Source organism: Diabrotica virgifera, chromosome 6 (genome assembly GCF_917563875.1).
Source record: "Diabrotica virgifera virgifera chromosome 6, PGI_DIABVI_V3a".
In the NCBI taxonomy this organism is placed as follows: Eukaryota; Metazoa; Arthropoda; class Insecta; order Coleoptera; family Chrysomelidae; genus Diabrotica; species Diabrotica virgifera.
Window position 1 is genome coordinate 205,293,727 of NC_065448.1, and position 23,643 is coordinate 205,317,369.

The 23,643-nt window shown below is 32.5% G+C and overlaps 1 protein-coding gene across 1 annotated transcript in view; it reads left to right on the forward strand.

Annotated features, from left to right (window-relative positions):
• LOC126887145 (serine/threonine-protein phosphatase 2A activator-like) overlaps positions 1-16,141 on the forward strand; it is a 53,954-nt gene extending 37,813 nt beyond the window's left edge. Inside the window, exons 6-7 of the mRNA XM_050654506.1 lie at positions 6,124-6,332; positions 15,593-16,141. Coding sequence (XP_050510463.1) covers positions 6,124-6,332; positions 15,593-16,051 — 668 coding nt within the window. The 3' untranslated portion in view covers positions 16,052-16,141. The remainder of the gene's footprint in view (positions 1-6,123; positions 6,333-15,592) is intronic.
• Positions 16,142-23,643: the final 7,502 nt, after the last annotated feature.

Below are 23,643 nucleotides of genomic sequence, written 5' to 3' on the forward strand. Positions count from 1 at the left end.
ATCACTAATAAAAACTAAGGTTAACGATGCCAGGAATGAAATAATAAACTGCAACACTGCTAGACAAATTTTGTATTTCCAGGCCAACACCCAACATATACATATAGGGTGGAAGGCACTTATGGAAGAAAATTATTTCTGTCATTGTTTTAAAATATTTAAAAAAACGCTGAGACCCGTCCATTTTTAAATACAGTGCACTGGAATAAGTGTTACCCCCCCCCCCTTATTAACTTATTTATTTTTAGCACATGAGCAAAACGCTCGGACAGGTCGATTTTTAAAATAATCAAAGTATATTATAACATCAATGTTTCGAACTTTACGCGATCCCTCTTCAAGTGACAGCCACAACTTTGTTTTTTTTTAAATAGGAAAGTACATCATGTAAGAGCTCATTTAAAAGCGTTTGAAATAGTGATTCCAAAAATGTATAAACCTTTAATCCTTTTGTAGAGCGCAGGTGCAAAATTTCGGTCAAATTCTTTTTAAATTTATTAATTTTTTTCGAATCCTGAGAAAACTAATAAATATTTTTGAAAAATTTAAACGCAGAATGAAATATTACAGTATTATCGAGGGTCGAAAGACCCTGAGAACTTCTATAATGTTTATTTTAATAAGTCACTGGGGTGAAAAAAAAAGAGAAAATTTGGTCTGTTTTTTAATTTCAAATATATCATTCAAAAGAGACTTTCTGTTTATTCTTAGGGACTTTCAACCCTCCGTAATAATGCTATCTTTAATTCTGCGTTTAAAATTTTCAAAATACTCATTAGTTTTCTCAGGATTCGAAAAAAATGAATGCGTTCAAAAAGAATGCGACCGAAATTTTGCGCCTTCGTTCTCAATAAAGATTAAACTGTCATACATTTTTGTAATCAGTATTTCAAAAGCTTTTAAATGAGGTGTCACATTATGTATTTTCCCATTTAAAGATATGCCTGTCACCTGAAGAGGGATTTCGTAAAGTTCGAAACATTGATGCTATAACATACTATGATTATTTTAAAAATCGACCTGTTCGAGCGTTTTGCTTATGTGCTAAAAATAAATAAGTTAATAAGGGGGAGGTAAAACTTATTCCAGCGCACTGTATAAATGTACAAGAATAAAAAACCGCTAAACGCCGTAAAAATGAGTGGCGCATACAATATTCCAGCTACAAAAGATCTGATATGAAAATTACGTGGCGCGAAAATGTATTTTCATTTTGATGCAAAACAAAATTCTAGTTTTATTTTAAAAGATTTTTCCATAATATTTGCTAAATTTGAAGTAAACGCGCCACAAAAGAGTTTCAAAATTCAAACTGTATCAAATTTACTCTTTTGTGGCGCGTTTACTTCAAATTTAGCAAATATTATGGAAAAATCTTTTAAAATAAAACTAGAATTTTGTTTTGCATCAAAATGAAAATACATTTTCGCGCCACGTAATTTTCATATCAGATCTTTTGTAGCTGGAATATTGTATGCGCCACTCATTTTTACGGCGTTTAGCGGTTTTTTATTCTTGTATCAGGAGTTTTTCAAGTTATATACAAATTAAATGTATGAAGTTGAATGTAATTTTTCTCGATTACACGTCAAGCTTTATAAATGGTCACCTTTGTCGCATTATCTCCCAAATGATCTAGTGACCATCGAATGTATACTAGATTTTTTTTTCTAGTCGAAATAGAATAAATAAAAATATTAGGATGGCCGGTAAATGAACTCAGATTATCCGTTACAGATCAAATTTAGCGTTGTAACCACTACAACTACATAAACCATTTCGGGAATAATAGTTAATTGGATTATACATTTCTAACTTAAGACTTCTAAACGGCTTAACCGATTTTGATCACTAAACATGAGTTTGAAACGTATTGACAAGTAGTATCTGATGCATCTGAGTTCAAGTATGAAAACTAAAGTTGTTACAGAAATTATTGAGCTTGAACTCTTTTTCCCCATAGGAAATAGATTTGATCATACTTATGAAGCGTATAACTTAAAATTTCTAATTTTCCCGGATATGAGGTAAACAACGTTAGATTAGCCTAGAGTCCTTCTACAAACGCTCAGTTATTGGCGCAATTCGTAGGCTGAAATTTTGAGTAATTGTCGAAAAACCAAAATTTTCAAAGTTTAGTTTTTCAATTTTTTGGCTATACTGAGCCGTGTGTACGTCTGAGCTTGATCGCTTAGGCAACGTTTGAAAACCTAAGTCAACCCTATTGATGTGGTTTATTTGCGATTTTCCTGTCTCTCCTTGAACCTAAGATATATACGCCCAAAAAATTTGCCATTTTGTATCTACCTAGCCCTATAGCTGGCTTACGGGTAGTCAGAAGTCAAAAATTACACCGGTTCTGAATCGGCCCTCACACCCTCTTGAAACACAGAAAAAAAATTCAGATCGGTGTAACTTTTCCACATACATACATACATACATACATACATACATATGTACATATCCACAAAAATTTTCCCCTTTTTAAATAAAAATTGAGTTCTAATTCTGAGCTCGCTAACTTTTAAACGGTATAACCGATTTTCAAAATTAAACATGCGTTGGAAAGGTTATGATCTATGCTATCAGAAGCCGCAAAGGCCGAACTTAAGTTTTTGAAATTTTTGGGAGTTTTGGGGACGAGAACGAAAAACAGACCCTAAATAGGAAAAGCCGTAAAATCCACAGCCTTGGACCAAAATGAAGAAGTAATATATGGATCTAGGAGTCTTTTCCTAAACTTTAAGATGGGATTTGGCTCAATTTTCAATTCAGTCAGGTTTAGAAAATCGAAAATTTCGTGTATATAATATATAGTGTCGCATGTAGGGGTTGTGCGCCACTGGCGAGAACTGTCGTTCTCTGGTAATTTTCAAAATTAGATGTGCGTTGGAAAGGTAATGATCAGTACTAGCAGAAGCCGCAAAGGTCGAACTAATATTTTTGAAATTTTTGGTAGTTTTGAGAACGAGAACCTTGGTCGCAATCTCTCCCAAATGATCTAGAACTTACGACACCAGTGATAAGACAATCCGAGTTCATATCCCAGCCATCCTAATAATTATGTAATTATGGCCGGCAAATAAACTCGGATTGCCCAATCAAACTAGCATCGTAACCACTACAAGTACATAAACCATGATTGATTAATAACATTGATTTTTTCGATATAAACTAAATTTCGATAACCAATAAATCGAAAAATATTAATTTTATCAAAAAAATATAAAACATTTTTTGCTTACAATTAATGTTTTTACCAACATTTGCGGTCAAAATATAATAAAAAATTTCCACCCTCGAGACGGGGTGGCAACCACCCCATGGTAAAAGCGTCTTTCGGAATCATACAGATTTTGATCTTTAAACTCTCCACTACTTATTCTCAAATTTTCAAGCAAATCGATCCATTCTGTAAAAATTGCGAAGTGAAAAGTTTCAGTTCCTGGACTAATTATACTTTTGGAGCTCTATAACTTCTGAACGGCTGAACTGATGTTGATCACTAAATATGAGTTTAAAACGTATTGACAAGTAGTATCTGATGCATCCAAGATCAAGTATGATAACTGAACGTATTACAGGAATTATTTAGCTTGAAAAACGGTTTTTCCCATAAGAAATAGATTTGATTATACTTATGAAGCCTATAACTAAAAAATTCGAATTTTCCCAGATATGAGATATACACCGTTAGACGCGTCCTGAGTCTTCCTACAAACGCTCAGTTATTGGCGCAATTCGTAGGTTGAAATTTTGAGTAATTGTCGAAAAACCAAAATTTTCAACGTTTAATTTTTCAGTTTTTCGGCTATGGTGAGCAGTGTGTATGTCTCAGGTTGATCGCTTAAGCACCGTTTGAAATTTTAACTCATCCCTATTAATTTGGTGTATTTGCGGTTTTCCTGTCTCTCCTTGAACCCAAGATATATACGCCCAAAAAATATGCTATTTTGTATCTATCTAGTCCTCTAGCTGGCTTACCGGTAGTCAGAAGTCAAAAATTAGACCGGTTCTGAATCGGCCCTCACACCCTCTTGAAACACAGAAAAAAAAATTCAGATCGGTGTAACTTTTCCACACACATACATACATACATACATACATATCCACAAACATTTTCCCTTTTTTAAATAAAAATTGAGTCATACTTCTGAGCTCGATAACTTTTGAATGGTATAACCGATTTTCAAAATTAAACATGCGTTGGAAAGGTAATGATCTGTGCTATCAGAAGCCGCAATGGTCGGGCTTAAGTTTTTGAAATTTTTGGGAGTTTTGGGGACGAGAACGAAAAACAGACTCTAAATGGGAAGGGCCGTAAAATCCACACCCTTGGACCAAAATGGAGATATGACATATGGATGGACGAGTCTTTTCCTATTCTTTAAGATGGGATGTGGCCCAATTTTCAATTCAGTCAGGTTTAGAAAATCGAAAATTTCGTGTATATATAGTGTCGCTTGTAGGGGTGTTGTGCGCCACTGGTGAGAACTGCCGTTCTCTGTGGATAAATCAACTTTTTAAACCTAAATCTACAGGGTGATTCACTCAAAATTAACACAGTCCATAAGCTTTATTTTTAATGGAACACCCTATATACCTATTTTTATATTTTTAAAAGTTGTGTAACAACCTGATTTCAACGAACCATATCATATCATATGGTGTATTATGAATATTACAGGGTGAAATTTTGAAATTATAGCGTACAGAAACCACTTATGGAATAAAATTATTTGTGTCGTTATTTTAGAAATTTATAAAAAAACACTGTTATATGTCAACTTTTAAATTCAAATATGCACTGTCTTAACATAAATTTAAATATACTCAAATTCACTCAAATCTAGCGTAGTCCATGATCTTTAATTTTAATGAAACACCCTGTATATTTTTATGTTTTTAGAATCTGCTAAACAGCATCATATCAAAAAAGTTTATTATGTAGGTCCTATTATGAATAATACAAGGTAAAATTTTAAAATTATGTATAATTTTCGTCAAGATATTAAATACCTACATAAAATTTTGAAATTAATAATTTATCATACTTTAAATAATGGTATTATTTGTTAAATAAGTAAGTAAGTAAGTACGTAAAGGTATACATTTTCTAAAATAAGAATAAATATATTAGGTTTTGTATTTAATGTCTTCACGAAATTTATAAATAATTTCAAAATTTCACCTTGTATTATTCATAATGGACCCTACATATAAATTTTTTTGAGATGAGGTTGTGAAGTAGCTTCTATGATCATAAAAATATACAGGGTGATTTATTAAAATTAAAGTTCATGGACTTTGCTGTACTTACGTGAATCACCCTTTATATTTAAATGTATGTTTGTAAAGCGCCCATTTGAATTTTAAAGTTGACGTGTTCCAGGATTTTTAATAATTTTCTAAAATAAGGACACAAAAAATTGCATACCATAATGGGTTTCCGTGCTTCAAGCTGTATTATTCATAATACACCCTATATGATATAGTTCGTTGAAATCAGGTTGTTAAGCAGCTTTTAAAAATATAAAAATATACAGGGTGCTCCATTAAAAATAAAGCTTATGGCTCTGCTAAACTTGCATGAATCACCCTGTACATTTAGGTTTATGTTTAAAAAGTGCTCATTTTTATTTAAAAATCGACGGACCTCAGTGTTTTTATAATCTTTTGAAACAAGGACAGAAATCATTTTATTCCATAAGTGCCTTCCACACTGTATTTGATATGTTTGGCCCGCCGGCCAGAGGTGTAACCAGAATGATCCTAACGGGGGTTGCAACTACTTGATGGTTTCTGGGGGGTATGGAATAGTAATTGTGTTAAGCGTATAGAGCTCAAAGTACATCCAAATGGGGGGTTATAACCCCCAAAACCCCCCTGGTTACGTCTATGCCGCCGGCACAAGTGTAGATGGCTTGTTTGTTGTTCGCTCACATAACAAATATTTGGGCGAATACAGCGTCGCCGCATAACACATAACACATAGCGAAGTGTGGTACCACCATTAAACATTAGGTACCTACATACTATTTTACATTAACTAGTTTTTGGGACCATAATGAAGTCATTATCGTTATTAAATTCAATTTTAATAAATCTAATTTCTCTATCTAGATACCGTATTATTGAGCCCCTCCAGTTTCCTTAAAGAAGCAATTGTTAACAGATATTCGTCCAAATATATGTTTTTTAATTGCATAGAGCATATCAACACGAGAAAATCCGGTCCCTTTGCTGAGCATTCAAACCAGTTATGGAACGCTAGTGGGCTTTCATCTTGGGCTACAGTGAATTCTAGTCTTATAAGAATGTACCGGGAAACAGTAAGTAACTATGAAGTCAATTTTTACTATTAACACGTTAAGCGTGATGTCAAGCTTTGAAAACCAGTAGAAAACTATAAAGCTAGGTATCCATTGTGTTCGCGAACCTCTTGCGATATGCGCTCCTGCAACTGCTCCACATAGTAGATACGTTTGCGCATCGTTGCGCGCTCCAGGAGCGCAAACGTAATGTTAACTATGTGGCGTATATACACTATAAGAATCAGTTGCACTAGGGCGGAGCGCAAGAGGTTCGTTCGCGAAAATAGTGGATATGTTACCGGCCAAACCCGATTTCAGGACAAACTAGTTTGCCCTAGGCCAAAATAGTTTGTCCTAAGCGCGTTAGGATAAACTAGTATGGCCTGGGCCAAATTAGTTTGTCCTATCGCGCTGTGTTGGGATACACAGCATCTCAGTAAACATCTTCTTAAGACAAACTCTTTAATAATTAAATGCCCGTGGTAAAAACAAATATGTTTGTTTTTAATAAATACGATTAACCTAGATTACCACATCGATACATGCTAGTATTTGATACAAGGTCAAGTTGCAATAATAATCAATGTATGTTTGTTAGCAATCAGCATTTTTAATCACTCTCACTTTTGCTTACCAAAACATAAAACAAAACAATCGACCTTTAATTATACCTTCACGGGGAACAGATAAATCAATTAGTAGTTGAGATTCCAGCGAGTAACATCACATTAAGCAAATAATATACCACCAGCTACTTACCGTTAAATACTCCACGTATAAATAAATGTATTAACTGTGAGAGTTATTTACTACATCAACCCTTATGGTCGGGGGTAACCAACCCCTAATTATCTAAGGTGGCTCAGAAGCCAGGAGACACCATAGCGCGTAGGCCAAACCAGTTTGTCCTAGGCTAAACTAGTTTATCCTGATATAAATTACACACACTTCAGGCCAAACTAGTTTATCCTGATATAAAAACACACACTTCAGGCCAAGCTGGGGTCGCCTAGATTTCGGAGGTTTCGTTAGATGCAGCCAGCTGCAATAAAAACTACTCCACAAATAGATGTAACAGCAAGAAGGCCATGATACTCTGTAATTCGAAGTGTCACTAAAGTTCTCCATGTAAAAACAAATAATGATTTTAATAATTGAGCTATAGTTATTGATTTTATAAAAAATACTTATTATTTGTTTCAATATTATTGTCTGTTTGTTACGAATAATTATCATCATCATCAGTAGCTCGACAACCCTTTTTGGGTCCTGGCTTGTTCTAGGATTTTCCGCCATTCTGTTCTGTTCCTTGCTTTGTTCTTCCAGTGGGTAATCTCAAGTGTTTTCAGATCTTGTTCCACTTGTTCCATGTATCTAAGTTTGGGTCTTCCCTTTGACCTTCTCCCTACTGGTGTTTGCTTCATTATGTGTTTTGGTGTTTCGGTTTCCAACATTCGTTCAACATGGCCCATCCAGCACAGACGTCCGATCTTTATGGATGTTATGACGTCGGGTTCGTTGTATGATGCTGCGTATAGTACTGTGAATAATTATAATTTTAACAAAAAGAGTGTGTGTGTACTTGGTACGCCCGTAAGACGTTATACTTCTATTATTATAATTTCAACGAAATAAATATATTTTAAACAGTTTAATCGTATTTTTATTTATATATTAAACCAATTTTAACACTTAAAATAAAATACCAAAAATTAAAAATACCGTTAATAGTTACGTTATTGTTTATGAAGTGTAGCCTTCGCAGCGCAGTTGCTTTTCCCTTGATGAATAGTAGAAAATCTAAATAAATATAATATTTGCTAACAAATTATCATTAGTATCTGTAACCGTCCTATATATAATCGAATTAACAAAAACACCATTTCATAGTATATTTGCATTAATACAAAACTTAAAAATTTAAGAGTTTTATTAATTTTAGACGAAATATAGTATATTGTGCAACAAGTGCAGAAAGGTACTAATTTCTCACGAGTTTGAAAAGTTGCGGTACGAGCGCAAGCGAGTGCCGCAATTCAAACGAGTGAGAAATTACCTTTCTGCACGTGTTTCACACTATACTTTTTCTACAAGCACAGTTTTTCCTAAAAATAAAAATCACAATTTCCAAACGACGATTAATTATAATAGGTACCTATGTGATAAATTTTAAACTGTATTTAATCAATACCTACTAATCAATTTAAATTCCTTATACCTAAATAAATTGCACAGAAATCAGTTAAAAAATTAATGCACTGCCTTAATTTGTTTAAATTTAAACAATTATTACACATTATTGACATTATATTTATGCAGTCACGGATTTACACAAAACCTACTTCATTCGACGTCTCTTGCACAGGTTGCTAAATCCTTATTGGGTATTTGATAATTATAAAATGTTTAATAAGAATAAAATTGTAAAATAAAACAGTTGTAACATCCATAATTTAGTTTCTATGCTATAGTTAAATATAATAATTGTCTTATAGGTTATATATTTGTCTAAAGTTTAACCACGGATGTAAACAGAATATAACGTTACTCAGAATGCGGTAGTCCACGGATGTAAACAGAATATAACGTTACTCAGAATGAGGTAGACAACTGTGCAGAAAAGAACTTTGCGGCACAGAAACGTCACTTTGCGGCACAGAAACGTCACTTTTCTGCACACTAATGTCAAATATCTTATACTGTGAGAAAATATCAAGTTTGCTAACATAAAACCGTGCAGAAAAGTGCACTTTGAATAGTGGTTGTAGAAAAAAAATTTTGTATGACAGTAATGACGATGACGATGACAGAATGCTTTTGCATGATGGCTGATTTCGATGTAATCGATAGTTGTTCAAGTAATCTGTATTGAATAAGTACTAAATCTGTAAAGTTTCGATTTATGTTTTATGAATGTAATTGCAAAATACTACAGAATTTCACTTTCTGACATAAATTTAATTAATAATAACGTAAATTTTGTACAATATTTTTAATAATTAACGTAAATAAATTTTAAGTTCACTCATATAAATAATCTATTACTGCCATCGACCGCTTACATTCAATCTCAGTTAATTTGATTAATCGCGGCAGGTAAAGTAAAATTCTTCTTTCACTTTCAGTACAATAAAATGTTACTTTACTGCCGCAAATGGCGTCAAATGAGTCCAACAATGACTGACTTTAGTGACGGTTGGCGATAAATAACATTACTTGGTTGTTGTGCACTTAAAACAGGGTAAAAAAGTTAATTTTTTTGGAAAAAGTTATTCAAAAAGTTTATAAGGAAATATTTACGATACTTTTGCATAATTATTTGTTACTAATAAATGCATTTTTTATTCGCTTTTTTAAACCAAGTTAAAAATATAGCTCATGCTCTTCCATTTGACACCTGTGGAATGGTTCTAACGTCATTTTTTTCTGACTTATGTTATTGCAAAAAAATGCTCTCTGAGAAAAACAATTCGAATAAAATTTAAACAATTGAATAAATCGCTTTGAAATTTTTATCACATATTAAGCACCAAAGAACCCTCATTTGACAAAAATTTCAAACCTGTACACTAATTTTTACAACAGTTATTGCGAAAATATTTTTTTTTGCAATTCCGAAATATTTTCGCAATTATATTAACAATAAATGAGTATATCAAACTTTGTAATATGCCATTTTAAAGCTTTTTCCATAATCTCAAAGATATTTGTACTAAAAACATCATAAGTTTCACTGTTTTCCATTGGTTTGAAAAAAAAGGGAGAAATGCCATTTTTTTACAGTTAATTGTTTATAAATAAAAATGGCCGCCATATCCTACGCAGGAAATAGTTACAATTTATTCCTATAGGTATTACTTGTAGAAAAAACGCTTTAGTACCCTGGCTGCTGAAGTGTCACGAACAGGGTATATTTTTGTCTTATTACCCTGGCCTACTTGGCCACAGAAATATGTTGCTTTAAACTGCAGTTAAATATATCGCAGTAAATACTTAAGACATTACAATAGCTGCACATGACGAATAGAGGAGAATTCAACATAAAGTTAGTTCTAGCTTGTGTATTTCTGAATGTAATCGAATTTCTTACTGGATAAGACGGATAAGATTATAATAAATATACAATAAAATGTTTTAATAATTCTCATCTTACTCCTGAGGAAGACAAATCCAAAGACACAAAAATTATAATAAATATATTTACTAAAAACACTAATATATTCTTATCACACCTTTTCTTGCACTGATATATTTATACATAACTTGAAATATTCAGCAACTAAACGGCATACTGTCTGTGTGCGCATGCGCGCAGTATTATGAAATTTTACTCTCAATCGCGCCTAAAGAAGTGTAACTTCAAAAAAAAAAAAGAATATGAATCGTCCGGGATTTGAACCCGCGATCTCGCGGTCTCTCGATCTCTGGTCCAATGCCCTACCAACCAGGCTATCAAGGCGCCTGTTATTGACGTTTCGAATATACATAATTACGCATCACGGTGACAAGTGAAATATAAAAATAGATATTTTAGTATTTTACGCCCAAGGAAGGCAAATCCAAAGACACAAAAATTATAATAAATAATACATTTACTAAAAAACACTAATATATTATTCTAATGGCTTATTTGCGCTGATACATAATTTAAAAGATTAGCAACGAACAACATACTATTGAACGTAAAGAAATAAATTATTAATCACCTAGGTAGATCTTGGGCATAGAAATAAGTTGCTTTAAACTGCAGTTAAATATATCGCAGTAAATACTTAAGGCATTACAATAGCTGCACATGACGAACAAAGGAGAATTCAACATAAGGTTAGTTGTAGCTTGTGTATTTCTGAATGTAATCGAATTTCTTACTGGATAAGACGGATAAGATTATAATAAATATACAATAAAATGTTTTAATAATAAAAAAAATACAGGATCCTTTGTAAAAGGTATATTTAAAAGACCCTAATAAGGGTTACATCACAAAACAAAACGTTTTCGGATTAACAAGTAATCCATCATCAGTGTTAAGCCAATAGCATGCATGCGTGAGCCACCAAAAAGTTATGGGTAAAAACCCTTTAAAAGCTATAAGATCTTATATTATACTACATATTATGTTTGAAATGCTTGGATGTTGCAAATATTCCTGGATATTACCCAGGGCAACACAGGACTCTAACCCACGTGGATGTGATGTGTCATCACATCCACGTGGGTTACATCGTGCCACGTGTGTGACATCACATCCACGTGGGTTAGAGTCCTGTGTTGCCCTGGGTAATATCCAGGAATATTTGCAACATCCAACCATTTCAAACATAATATCTAGTATAATATAAGATCTTATAGCTTTTAAAGGGTTTTTACCCATAACTTTTTGGTGGCTCACGCATGCATCTTATTGGCTTAACACTGATGATGGATTACTTGTTAATCCGAAAACGTTTTGTTTTGTGATGTAACCCTTAATAGGGTCTTTTAAATATACCTTTTACAAAGGATCCTGTATTTTTTTGTGATTTATGGTATACAGCCAGCTATAGGAATTTTATTTTCCTCGTGGATTTTAAATAATACTCATCTTCCTCCTGAGGAAGACAAATCCAAAGACAAAAATTATAATAAATATATTTACTAAAAACACTAATATATTCTTTTCACACCTTTTCTTGCAGTGATATATTTATACATAACTAGAAAGATTTAGCAACTAAACGCCATACTGTCTGTGTGCGCATGCGCGCAGTATTATGAAATTTTACTCTCAATCGCGCCTAAAGAAGTATAACTTCAAAAATTATTATTTTTTCAAGAACAAAGTAATTTATTCAATTTATTATTTATATTAAGCCGTACTAGTTCGCTCAATTACTTTCTTCTTCTTGGCTCTTGGCTTTTTCCCATTATGAGTTTGCCGTTTTCGTCTTCCATAGCACTCTATTCTCCCAGTAGGCATCTCCGAGGTCTCTATCTATCATAGCATTTCCTATGTAAGTTTCCCATCTCACAGCAGGTCTTCCTCTCCGTCTTCATCCCCGTGGGTCCCAGTCCAGTTCGTATTTTATTTGTTGTCACTGGCCATTCTTCCGCTCTTGTAGGGTAATATTCAGTACTATTCCCTGAAAAATCCTTTTTTGTTTTCTTTAGTTAGAGTGTTCTTCCATATCACTCCATGGAGTGCTTTCGTGGCTTGTTTTTTCCGTAGAGTTAAGGATCCTATTATGAGACCCGTTCCTAATATGAGACCCCTGTCTCTAGAGTCTTGTAAGTGCTGCAGCCTGGTGAGTGGGGTAAAAACTAAGCTCTGGTAGTGTTTCCAGTAGGCTGTGAATAAATTGAGTATCTGTGATTTAGTATTACCAGCCAGTGAAGTTTTTAAATTTTTTGCGAGTCAAAAGTTTTATAATCGGTGTAGCTCAAACTGAATTTTTATTTTTAGGTTGAGAGAAAAAAAATCACCTTAGTAATTAGTTGAGAGCTACTTAAATTGGTTACAGAAACACGAAATTATAGTGGCGCAAAAACCAATCCTAAACTCAAAATACGGACTAAAATGTTCACACGTGGTTGCTCCTAATATGAGACCCTAAGTGTGCCTAATATGAGATATATCATATTAGGGTACTGTAATGTTTTGAGTATAGCATCATGTCTTTTTACTATTTTATTGGGAAATAAGCCGCAATTTAAGTTAAAAATGAAGTTCATTGACGTTTAGACTTCCAATTTTTATTTTTAACTTAAATTGTGGCTTATTTAAAAAAAAATTACATAATATGCCACAAAGAAACAGCTTCAGAACAATAGAATCATGTCTACAGCATGTAATACAGTTTATATCCAGAACAATGCGTTAAAATAATTTGTATCACCTGTTTAACCTAAATGTATAACGTGGTGTCTCATATTAGGGTACCACATGGTCTCGTATTAAGACACCTTTTTTTAAGTTGGGAATTTTGACATTTTTAAAAAATTAATTTATTGGTAAAAAAATATTAGTTTAAAATTAATTTTGAACCTGTTGCAATATAATAGCATCATTATCTGACATGTATCTAATTTAAGACTTCTTTAATCCATAAACTTTATGATTACCAAGAGTTTTAAAAAAAGGGTCTCATATTTGGATCGATTACCCTACTATTTTTATGTCTATATCTTTCATATAAGTGGTATCTCCGTTTTTTACCCTAAATACTTAAAAATCTTACAACTCTGAGGGCCGGTTGTTGAACGCTAATCAACAATGATCACTATCAAATATTTAATTAATGTCACCAACTGTCAATGTCAACTTTGATTGGGTTGCTGAAACATAATTGATTATAACTATGAGATTAGTTAATCAATTAACATAACAATTATTAACATAATTGATTAACTAATTTCATAATTGTAATCCATAATTATGTTTTCAGCAACCCAAACAAAGTTGACATTGACAGTTGGTGACAGTAATTAAATATTTGATAATGATCATTTTTGATTAGCGTTCGAACAACCGGCCCTTAATAGTGTCTTCTAAACTTACATTTAAATCAGCAACCAATCTGTAATCAATTACTTTCGACTAGATTAAATTGGTTTAGACTAGACTAACCTAGTTTATCCTGATATAAAAACATATTACTTCAGGATAAACTAGTTTGGTCTAGACCTCAGAGATGGCGATTGGGAGAAGACAGTGCTATGGAAGACGAAAACGGCAAACTCATAATGGGAAAAAGCCAAGAAGAAGAAAGTAATTCAGCGAACTAGTACTAATATAAATAATACATTGAATAAATTACTTGGAAAAATAATCATTTTCATTAAAATTATAATTATTCGTAACAAACAAACAATAATATTGAAACAAATAATAAGTATTTTTTATAAAATCAATAATTATAGCTCAATTATTCAAATCATTATTTGTTTTTACATGGATTTGTTTTTACACTTCGAATTGCAGAGTATCATGGCCTTCTTGCTGTTACATCTATTTGTGGAGCAATTTTTATTGCAGCTGCATCTAACGAATACTCCGAAATCTAGGCCAAACTAGTTTGGCCTGAAGTGTGTGTATTTATATTAGGATAAACTAGTTTGGCCTACGCGCGATAGGACAAACTAGTCTGTCCTGAAATCGGGTTTGGCCGGTAACAGATACATGCCTTGATAAGCTAGTTTGTCAAACTTGTTTTTATTTTGTTGGTGCCAAAACGACCATCCCTGTATATAATTATAAAACTGATTGGGAGTATTCAGGGAAAAATTACATCATTTTAATCACTTTAAATCAGCCATTAAAAAATGAACTTGACATAGAAATGGCGGCAGAAAAGTTGACCAAGATTATGCAGGAGGTGACCTGGCTTACTACCCCACACTATGTGTCAATAAAAAATGAAATATCTCCTTCAGTCAGAGAAAAAATTTCCGCAAAAATACACTTTAGAAAGCAATAGCAACAAGCTAGGAACACAGAAAATAAGAAAAAATTGAACAAAGCCACCAAAGAATTGAAAGAGCTAATCATAGCAGAACAAAATCAGGGAATCGAATGTTACCTGGAAAGCCTTACATCTATAGAGGCCACAGATTATTCGCTGTGGAAAGCAACGAAAAAATTAAAATCCACCAATCAAAATGATAACATTTGGGCCAGAAATGATAGAGAAAAATCTAAAGCTTTCGGCAAATATGGGAAAAATGTCTTCATGTCCTTTCCTTCAGAATTCTGAAGAAGAACACGAAATTACCGACTATCTGAATGTACCCTTCCAAATGGATCTGCCTCATAACAAGTTCACTATTACAGAAGTCCAATAAACAATTATGAGAGAAATTAACCTTAAAAACCTCCTGGTTTCGATTTTTTATCTGGAAAAATTCTTCAAGAACTATCCGAAAAGTGCTATAGACTTACAGTATGCGACAAAATAAACAGTACTGGAATGAATATTGAAATGTTTGAAAAAAGCCGATAGGTGAAAGTGGACCTAGATTCGGATCCCGTACTACAATTTTCTCTTTTTATTCATCCCTGTAATCATGTAAATCCCTGTAACTTATTAAAATAAACATTATAGAGGTTTTCAAGATACTTTCGGCCCTTGGTAATAATGTAATCCTTCATTCTGCGTTTAAATTTTTCAAAAAATACTTCTTAGTTTTCTCAGGAATCGAAAAAAATGAATGCATTTAAAAAGCATTCGCCCGAAATTTTCCGCCTAAGCTCTTAATACGCATAGTCATTACATAATTATCAGCTAATTTACTCATTTTAGGTTCTGAGCAAATTTAATCTAGTTCAACATATAAATTTTGGATCGATCTTCACTCTTAATCAAGCAGAACCAGGTTCGAGTATCCGAAGACCAAAGACAAGTTTAGCAGCTCTACATAAAACTCTAGCAAACGTGGAATTTAGCGGTCAACGTGGAATAAGGAGTCTTATATCTGCAGATGTGCGCAGCGACATAGCAGGGACTGCAGGAAAATCTTCTAGTAATTCGAGCAGCTTTAGCAGAGGTCAACAAGATCCAAAATTATCCGATGATAGACATTTTAAAGAAGATCGAGATGATTTAATAAGCGAGAGTCTACAAAAAACTCCAAAGACATCTTTTGACAAAGATTCTATGTTTAAAGATGAGACGGAGAAACCAAATCCTGAGTTTAGCTCTCGTAGAAGTAAAAATGCTTCAGTAACCATAGTTCTTGACAATGAGGACGATGAAATATAAGGCACTAGTCAGAAAGAGAGAAAAATATATTTTATTAAATTAAAATGTGATTATTTTCAAGCATGATGAATAAAATATGTTATTTATTTATACAGGGCGTTTCAATAAAAGGTAACTCCGTCTCTAGGATAGGTAAAAAATTAAAAAATAATTGTGGTTTAAGTACTTAGTAAACAAATTTTTTTAAAGCACTCATAGGAGTGCCGACAGAAGTGAAAACTTCTTATAGTATATAAATTACGAGCTCAATGTTTTTTCCCCATCCAAAAAGAAGTGCTATACCTATATTATATACGCGTTTCGTACGTTCTATGCTACTTATGTATACATACACATGATACTTACATACACATAATATATATCCGTACGAAATTTAGTTCGGCAAAGTGATGACGGTCGCAAACTCAATACTTTTTCCCCATCTAAAAATGGCACAACGTCCCTAAAGAAGTTTTCACTTCAAAAATTATTTCGTCGAAGCAATGATGGTCGCGATGACGTTCGCTAATTCAAATACTTTTTCTCCATCTAAAAAGGGCACAACGTCCCTAAAGAAGTTTTCACTTCAAAAATGTATTTCGTTGAAGCAATGACGATCGCTAATTTAATACTTTTTCCCCATCGAAAAAGTGCAAAACATCTCTAAAGAAGTTTTCACTTCAAAAATTTATGTTGCCGAAGCGATGACGGTCGCTAATTCAACACTTTTCCCCATCTAAAAAGTGCACAAGGTCCCTAAAGAAGTTTCACTTCAAAAATTTATTTCGTCGAAACAATGACAGTCGCTAATTTAATACTTCTTCCTCATCTAAAAAGTGCACAACGTCCCTAAAGAACTTTTCACTTCTAAAATTTATTTCGATGAAGCGATCACGGTCGCTAATTCAATACTTTTCCCCATCTAAAAAGTGCACAATGTCCTTAAAGAAGTGTTCACTTCAAAAATTTATTTCGTCGAAGCAATGACGGTCGCGATGACGGTCGCTAATTCAATACTTTTTCCACATCTAAACAGTGCACAATGTCCCTAAAGAAGTTTTCATTTCAATAATATTACTATTATTATACGTACATTATAATAATATATGTACAAAATTTATTTCGTCGAAGCGATGACGGTCGCGAAATCAATCCTTTTGCCCCATCCAAAAATAGGTGTTACATTTATTTTAAATTTAAATACTTCTATACAATTTATTCATTAATACACATAATATGGATACGTACAAAATTTATTTCGTCGAAGAGATGATGGTCGCGAAATAAATCCTTTTTCCCCATCCTAAAATAGGGTTTTACATTTATTTGAATTTGAATACTTCTATACAATTTATATATTATACACATAATATACCTAAGTATATAATGTAGAAAATTTATTTCGCCGAAGCGATGACGGTCGCGATGATGGTCGCGAAATCAATCCTTTTTCCCTATCCTAAAATAGGTTTTACATTTATTTTAAATTTAAATACCTCTACAGTATTTATATATACATATTCATAATATATAGCATAAGCGATGACGGTCGCGAATTCAATGCTTTTTCCCCTATCCAAAAATCGCACAACGTCCCTAAAGAAGTTTTCACTTCAAAAAGTTGTAACGCCATCCGTTTTCAAGATACAGGGCGTTGAAGAAAAACAAATTTTACACATTTTTTACGAATTTGCCGAAACTAGCTCAGATTTGAAACTAGCTCAGATTTAGAAATCTAATTAGCGTGTGTATGTGATCCCGTGTACATATCTGTACGAGCTGTCTAATATTAGAAGCTGTGCTTGTCCGTTTGATCTAATAACTTTTATCATTTCTGTTGTTATTTTGTCCTCTCCTGGGGGTTTTTCATTTTGAAATTTTTGCATTTCTAATTTCATCGCATTTATGATTTTTTCTTTATTATTGGCATTGGTTGTCACGTTTTGTATGGTTTTTATTTCATTAATAGCTATATGTATATATGCTTATTTCTTTCTTATCGGACAATATTTCTTATTTTTAATTTTTTGTGTTATCACGTGTATTTTCACTTCTCAATAACTTTAGTCAAATTTGTTTATTTTATTGTATATCCTACATTAACACGTTGAACGCCGCAACGTATACAGTGATGAGCGCGCTAATAACCGGCAAAATAGCACAAAAGACGGAAAATATAATACATTGCGAAACAAAAAGAGATGAAACTAGTGGAGGTGGAAATCATCGTTATAAACGTATAAATTAACGTTATATTATATAGTTTCCCACCTTTAGACGTCTGTGACAGGGGTATTTTATAAAATTCTACTGTCACAGTGACAGTTGGCATACTCCTCTGATACGTCTAAAGGTGGGAAATTATGTAATGTAATGTTAATTTTATACGTTTATAACGATCATTTCCATCTCCACTAGTTTCATCTCTTTTTGTTTCGCAATGTATTATGTTTTCCATCTTTTGCGCTATTTTGCCGGTTATTAGAGCGCTTATCACTGTATATTACGGCTCTCTGGGCCGACTTGTCCCGTAAACTTCTCCCTTTCTCTAAGCGTGGTCCATACAGTATTGGGACCGTGCAAGTTCGGCAAAGCGACACCTGGTTTCTACGCTCAGCAACATTTTTGACACTTTTAATTATATTGGCCAATCATATTAGTCCTGGTTACTGGACAATTGTCAAGGCCATAGTCCAAAAATATAATAAGAAGAAAAAATTAGATTCAGGTTATGTTATTAAAACGTAAACAATTGTATGTAGTAAATAAAATTAGTTATTAGAATGCAGTACTGCAAGCAAAATACAATTGTATTTTGGTAGAGGTTTTATTTTGGTTGTAGCTTATATTTATCTTGTATATATAAACTATACTGTATATTCTCTAATTCTAAATCGGGTGTTTATATTATTTCCTCCCCTAATCTATATTGTGTGGTCATTGTATTTTATCAATCAAATTTACCTTTATATAATAATTGCATATCATATCAATATTGTGGAGCAATATATAATTTTTCTTCTTCAAATACGTCAAATTGACAATTTCAATTATTTAGGAAAGTTGCAATATTTCTCCGCTATTCGCGCACGATCGTTTCTCGTATCCCCTCCAAGTACTTGCACACCGCGAATAGCAATCACTGCGAAGCAAGTGTGATTCGCGCGGCCGTGTAAGCATAATAAGCGTGAATCGTATCTGATTCGCGCGGCGTTCAACGTGAACTATACATTTTAATTAAATTTACACACTGATATTGTATTGCCAATTAAAGTCTTATTGATGAGAAAGATGGTAAACATTCTGTGACTTCTGTTGGCGATACTGCGATTATTGAGCCATTTTAAACTTTAAATCAACAATAACAGTTTTAGGCCGGGTGCAAAGTTCAAGTAATGTAAATTCCGTAAGGAATAAACTAACAACAGATGTTCTAATATTTCATGAAAATTAATAGTTCTACATAATATATTCCAATATTCAACAAAAAACTTTTTTGCCAGTCACCTACCAATTGAATTTTATATATAATATTTACATAATATATTTTTTATATTTGTCCATATTTCTTATTTGATTTTAACGACTTAATACTTCCTTACTATTTTAGACTTAAACATTCTGATTAAAAGGCGTAGGCGCACAATTTTGAGCCAATTTGTGTTATTAATTTTTTTCGAATCCTGAGAAAAGTAATAAAAATTTTAGCGCAGAATGAAAGATTGCATTATTATTGAGGGTAGAAAGTCCCTGAAAACTTCTATAATGTTTATTTTAATAAGTTACAGGGGTGAAAAGAAGAGCTAATTTTGTGCGATTTTTAATTTCAAATATCTCAACTATTCTTAATGGGAAATAAGCCACAATTTAACTAAAAAAATGATTTTATTAACATTTCGATGTCCACATCGGAAAATATATTACAAAAATGTCACAAGGAAATAACTTCAGAACAACTTCAAATATCTCATTCAAAAGAAGCTTTTTGGTTATTCTAAGGGACTTTCGGCCCTCAGTAATAATGTAATCTTTCATTCTTCGTGTAAATTTTTCAAAAATACTTTTTAGTTTTCCCAGGATTCGAAAAAAAAATATTGCATTTAAAACACATTGGCGCGAAATTTGCGCCTACGCCTTAACTTATTTTTTCGATTATATAAAAGGTAAAAAATATTGGCATATTTCGCAAAAAGGAAACAAAAAAAAAACAATGTTATCTAGGTGAAAGGCAACCGTAGATACGTATTTCTGACTAATTGGTCGTCATCAGTACGGTGCAGTTCCCCGGTTGTCCCTGTTTTGTGTGTTTCTCCTTCCCACATCACTGGTTTCTGCACAGGATTCCCTTTGATTGTCCACTAGTTTCTGCTGGTTAATTTTCGTCTTTTGCATTTTTATCGTCTTCTCGATAATGTTTATTCTTATTGTTTCTTCCTTATTTTTTAAAACTTGTTTTTCGTCTCAGTAGAATGATCTTTTATGTAAAGATAGTTTTCTTCATTTTACTTGGATTTGTGTAATTATCAACATGTCACCTTAATGTAATTTTTTTTCGAAGTTCTTTCGTTTTTTTAGCTTCGAACGACCTTCACCGATGTGTTTAATGGATCAAAATTATTTATATGTAATTTAGTATGTTAAAAATGATAAAAAACAAGGGTTGCTCGATATAATTTGGTCCAGACTATAATTAATTAATTTTTAATAATTAAAAATTGACTTTCTTTTATAAATTCTACTAAAATTTTTTCGGCCGGGAAGATATTATTTCAGATTTTTTGGATCATTCGAAGCAAAAAAAAGTCTTTTGTAATTTTTTTCTGAAGTTGATCGTTTTCGAGTTACAAACAATTTAAAACCCAAAAAAAAAATAAACGAAAAATTACGATTTTCAAGACTTAAAAACATAAGTAAACAATATCATTTTTGAAATTACGAAGTAGGTACCTAGATTTAACTTAATTTTTTAATTGATTTAACTTCAGTGTGTTTTAAGCCTTGAAAATCGCCATTTTTCGTTCTATTTTCAGTTTTAAATTGTCTGTAATTAGAAAAGGATAAACTTACGAGAAAAATTACAAACGAGCTATTTTGTTTAGAATGATCAAAAAATTTAAAATAATAGGTACCTGCCAGGCAGAAAAAATCTAGAAAAAAGTAGAATTTATAAAAAAAGAGTCATTTTTTAATTATTAATTAATTCTAGTCTGGCCAAAATTATATCGGGCACCCCTTGTTTTTTATAGTTTGTAACATACTAAATTACATATCAAAAAGGACCCCTTTCAACAAATTTGCATGATGCTAGGACCAAAAGTCGGTCAAAAATTTTTGAAACGTTTTTTTTTTGTTTTTTTTTCCTAAAATTATTTTTTTTGCATGGAACAAAATTTTCTTAGGTTTTTTGGATCATTCCAAACAGAAAAGGTCTTTTTTTCTGTTGATAGTTTTCTCTAAAGTTGATAGTTTTTGACATATAAGCGATTAAAAATTGAAAAATTGCGAAATCGGCCATTTTTAACCCTCAAAAACTATGTGAAAAACTGAAAATTTGAATGTTGCCAAGGTAGGTAGATATTCTTTTAACATCGATTGATGAAATCCCGAAGAGTTTTTTGCAATACAATATCAAAAACCCCTTTGCTTTTTAATTGCCAATCAAGCTTGCGCGACACTATTTTCCACCGTTGCATGTGTATACAGTATGGTGCAAATGAAAGGAATAAATTCGTTATTTCGTAAACCGGTGACTTTAAGGAAAAATCCCGAAACAGGTCGGTTATACGGGTCGTGTGCTGGCTCATTTGAAAGGTTCTTTAATTCTCTATTCAGTAATATAAACATGTACATAATTATTTATACAGGGTGTCCAAAAATTTTTTATTAAATTAAATCATTTGGCAAATTGACAAAAAAATTAAATTATTGGACACCCTGTATAAATAATTATGTAAATGTTTATATCACTGAATAGAGAATTGAAGAACCATTCAAATGAGCTAGCACACGACCCTATTCTTATTTAAAAAAATCATCGATTACGTCATCACGCCAAGATGGATGACGTCACTAGTATACCATATATGTCACAATATCATAACTTAAAAATAAAAATCGACCTGTTTCGGGATTTTTCCTTTAAGTCGCTGGTTTACGAAATAACGAATTTATTCCTTTCATTTGCACCATACCACAGATTAACCCAACATGTTGGGTTAATCTGTGACCATACTGCATACACATCCAACGGTGGAAAATAGTGTCGCGCACGCTTGATTAGCAATTAAAAAACAAAGGAGTTTTAAATATTGTATTGCAAAAACTTCTCGGGATTTCATCAATCGATGTTTAAAGAATATCTACCTACCTTGGCAACATTCAAATTTTCAGTTTTTCACATAGTATTTGAGAGTTAAAAATGGCCGATTTCGCAATTTTTCAATTTTTAATCGCTTATATGTCAAAAACTATCAACTTTAGAGACAAGTCAATACAGACCTTTTCTGTTTGGAATGATCCAAAAAACCTAAAACAAATTTGTTCCATGCAAAAAGAAAAATTTTAGGAAAAAACAAAAAAAAAAACGTTTAAAAAATTTTTGACCAACTTTTGGTCCTGGCAACATGCAAATTTGTTAAAAGGGGTCCTTTTTAAGTAAGATTGTGCAAAAAATCCGAATTAGAATATTTTTCCTAGCGGATGCGCAGTGGCTTTCTGGACTATATAGAAGTATGAAATAATACAAATTATAAACAATAAAAAAATTTAATTAAAGTTAATAAATAAATAAATAGATATAATAAATTAATTATTTGGCATTAAAAAAGAATTTGGTCTTATTCTTTAATTATTGTAATAATAAATTATAATACTGATAGTGTAGACTTGATACAAAATTTTATTATCCTTTTATCTACGAATTAGATTTCCTGGAAGTGTAAAAAAAGGTAGTGGCAATTCAAAATTCTTCGGTACTACAGAAGAAGTAACTTGAATCATATTGACGTTTCTAAATGTTAAATGTGTTGTACCATCTTTAACAAACTTATTTGCACTTCTTCTGTTATTTTCACTAACACCAAAACTGATGTTTTGTCACTACTTCCATTTGGATTCCCAGGTCCCAGATGTTACATTGCCTCGATTTTCAATAAAGTTAACATTCTCAGAAGAAACTCCTAGACCAAGAACTATTTTCCCACAATTCCACATATTTAATATTTTCGTTGCCCTTTCGCAAAACTATTTCACAATAATTACCCACAACTAGCAATTTTCCGTTTTCTGCTAGTGTCACCTTACAGTTGTTTCCTGTGAGGCAGATGCTGCTTTTGCTTTCATCAATGGTGAGGGTTAGGTGGTTCCCGACGAACTGTTTTGGTTTCTCGGGAACTCTTGTGACTCTACGTTCCACTGGAACTATCATCATCATCATCAATGGCGCTACAACTCTTCGTGAGTATTTGCCTAGTTTACTATTTACTATTGGCTTTTATGTTTGTCGGTCCTGTGCCACTATTTCCCATTGTCTCACTCCCATTTTTTCCAGATCTTCTCTGACTGCATCTTTTTCTAGGAAGCCCTACATACCTTCTCTCATATTCTTCTTCTTC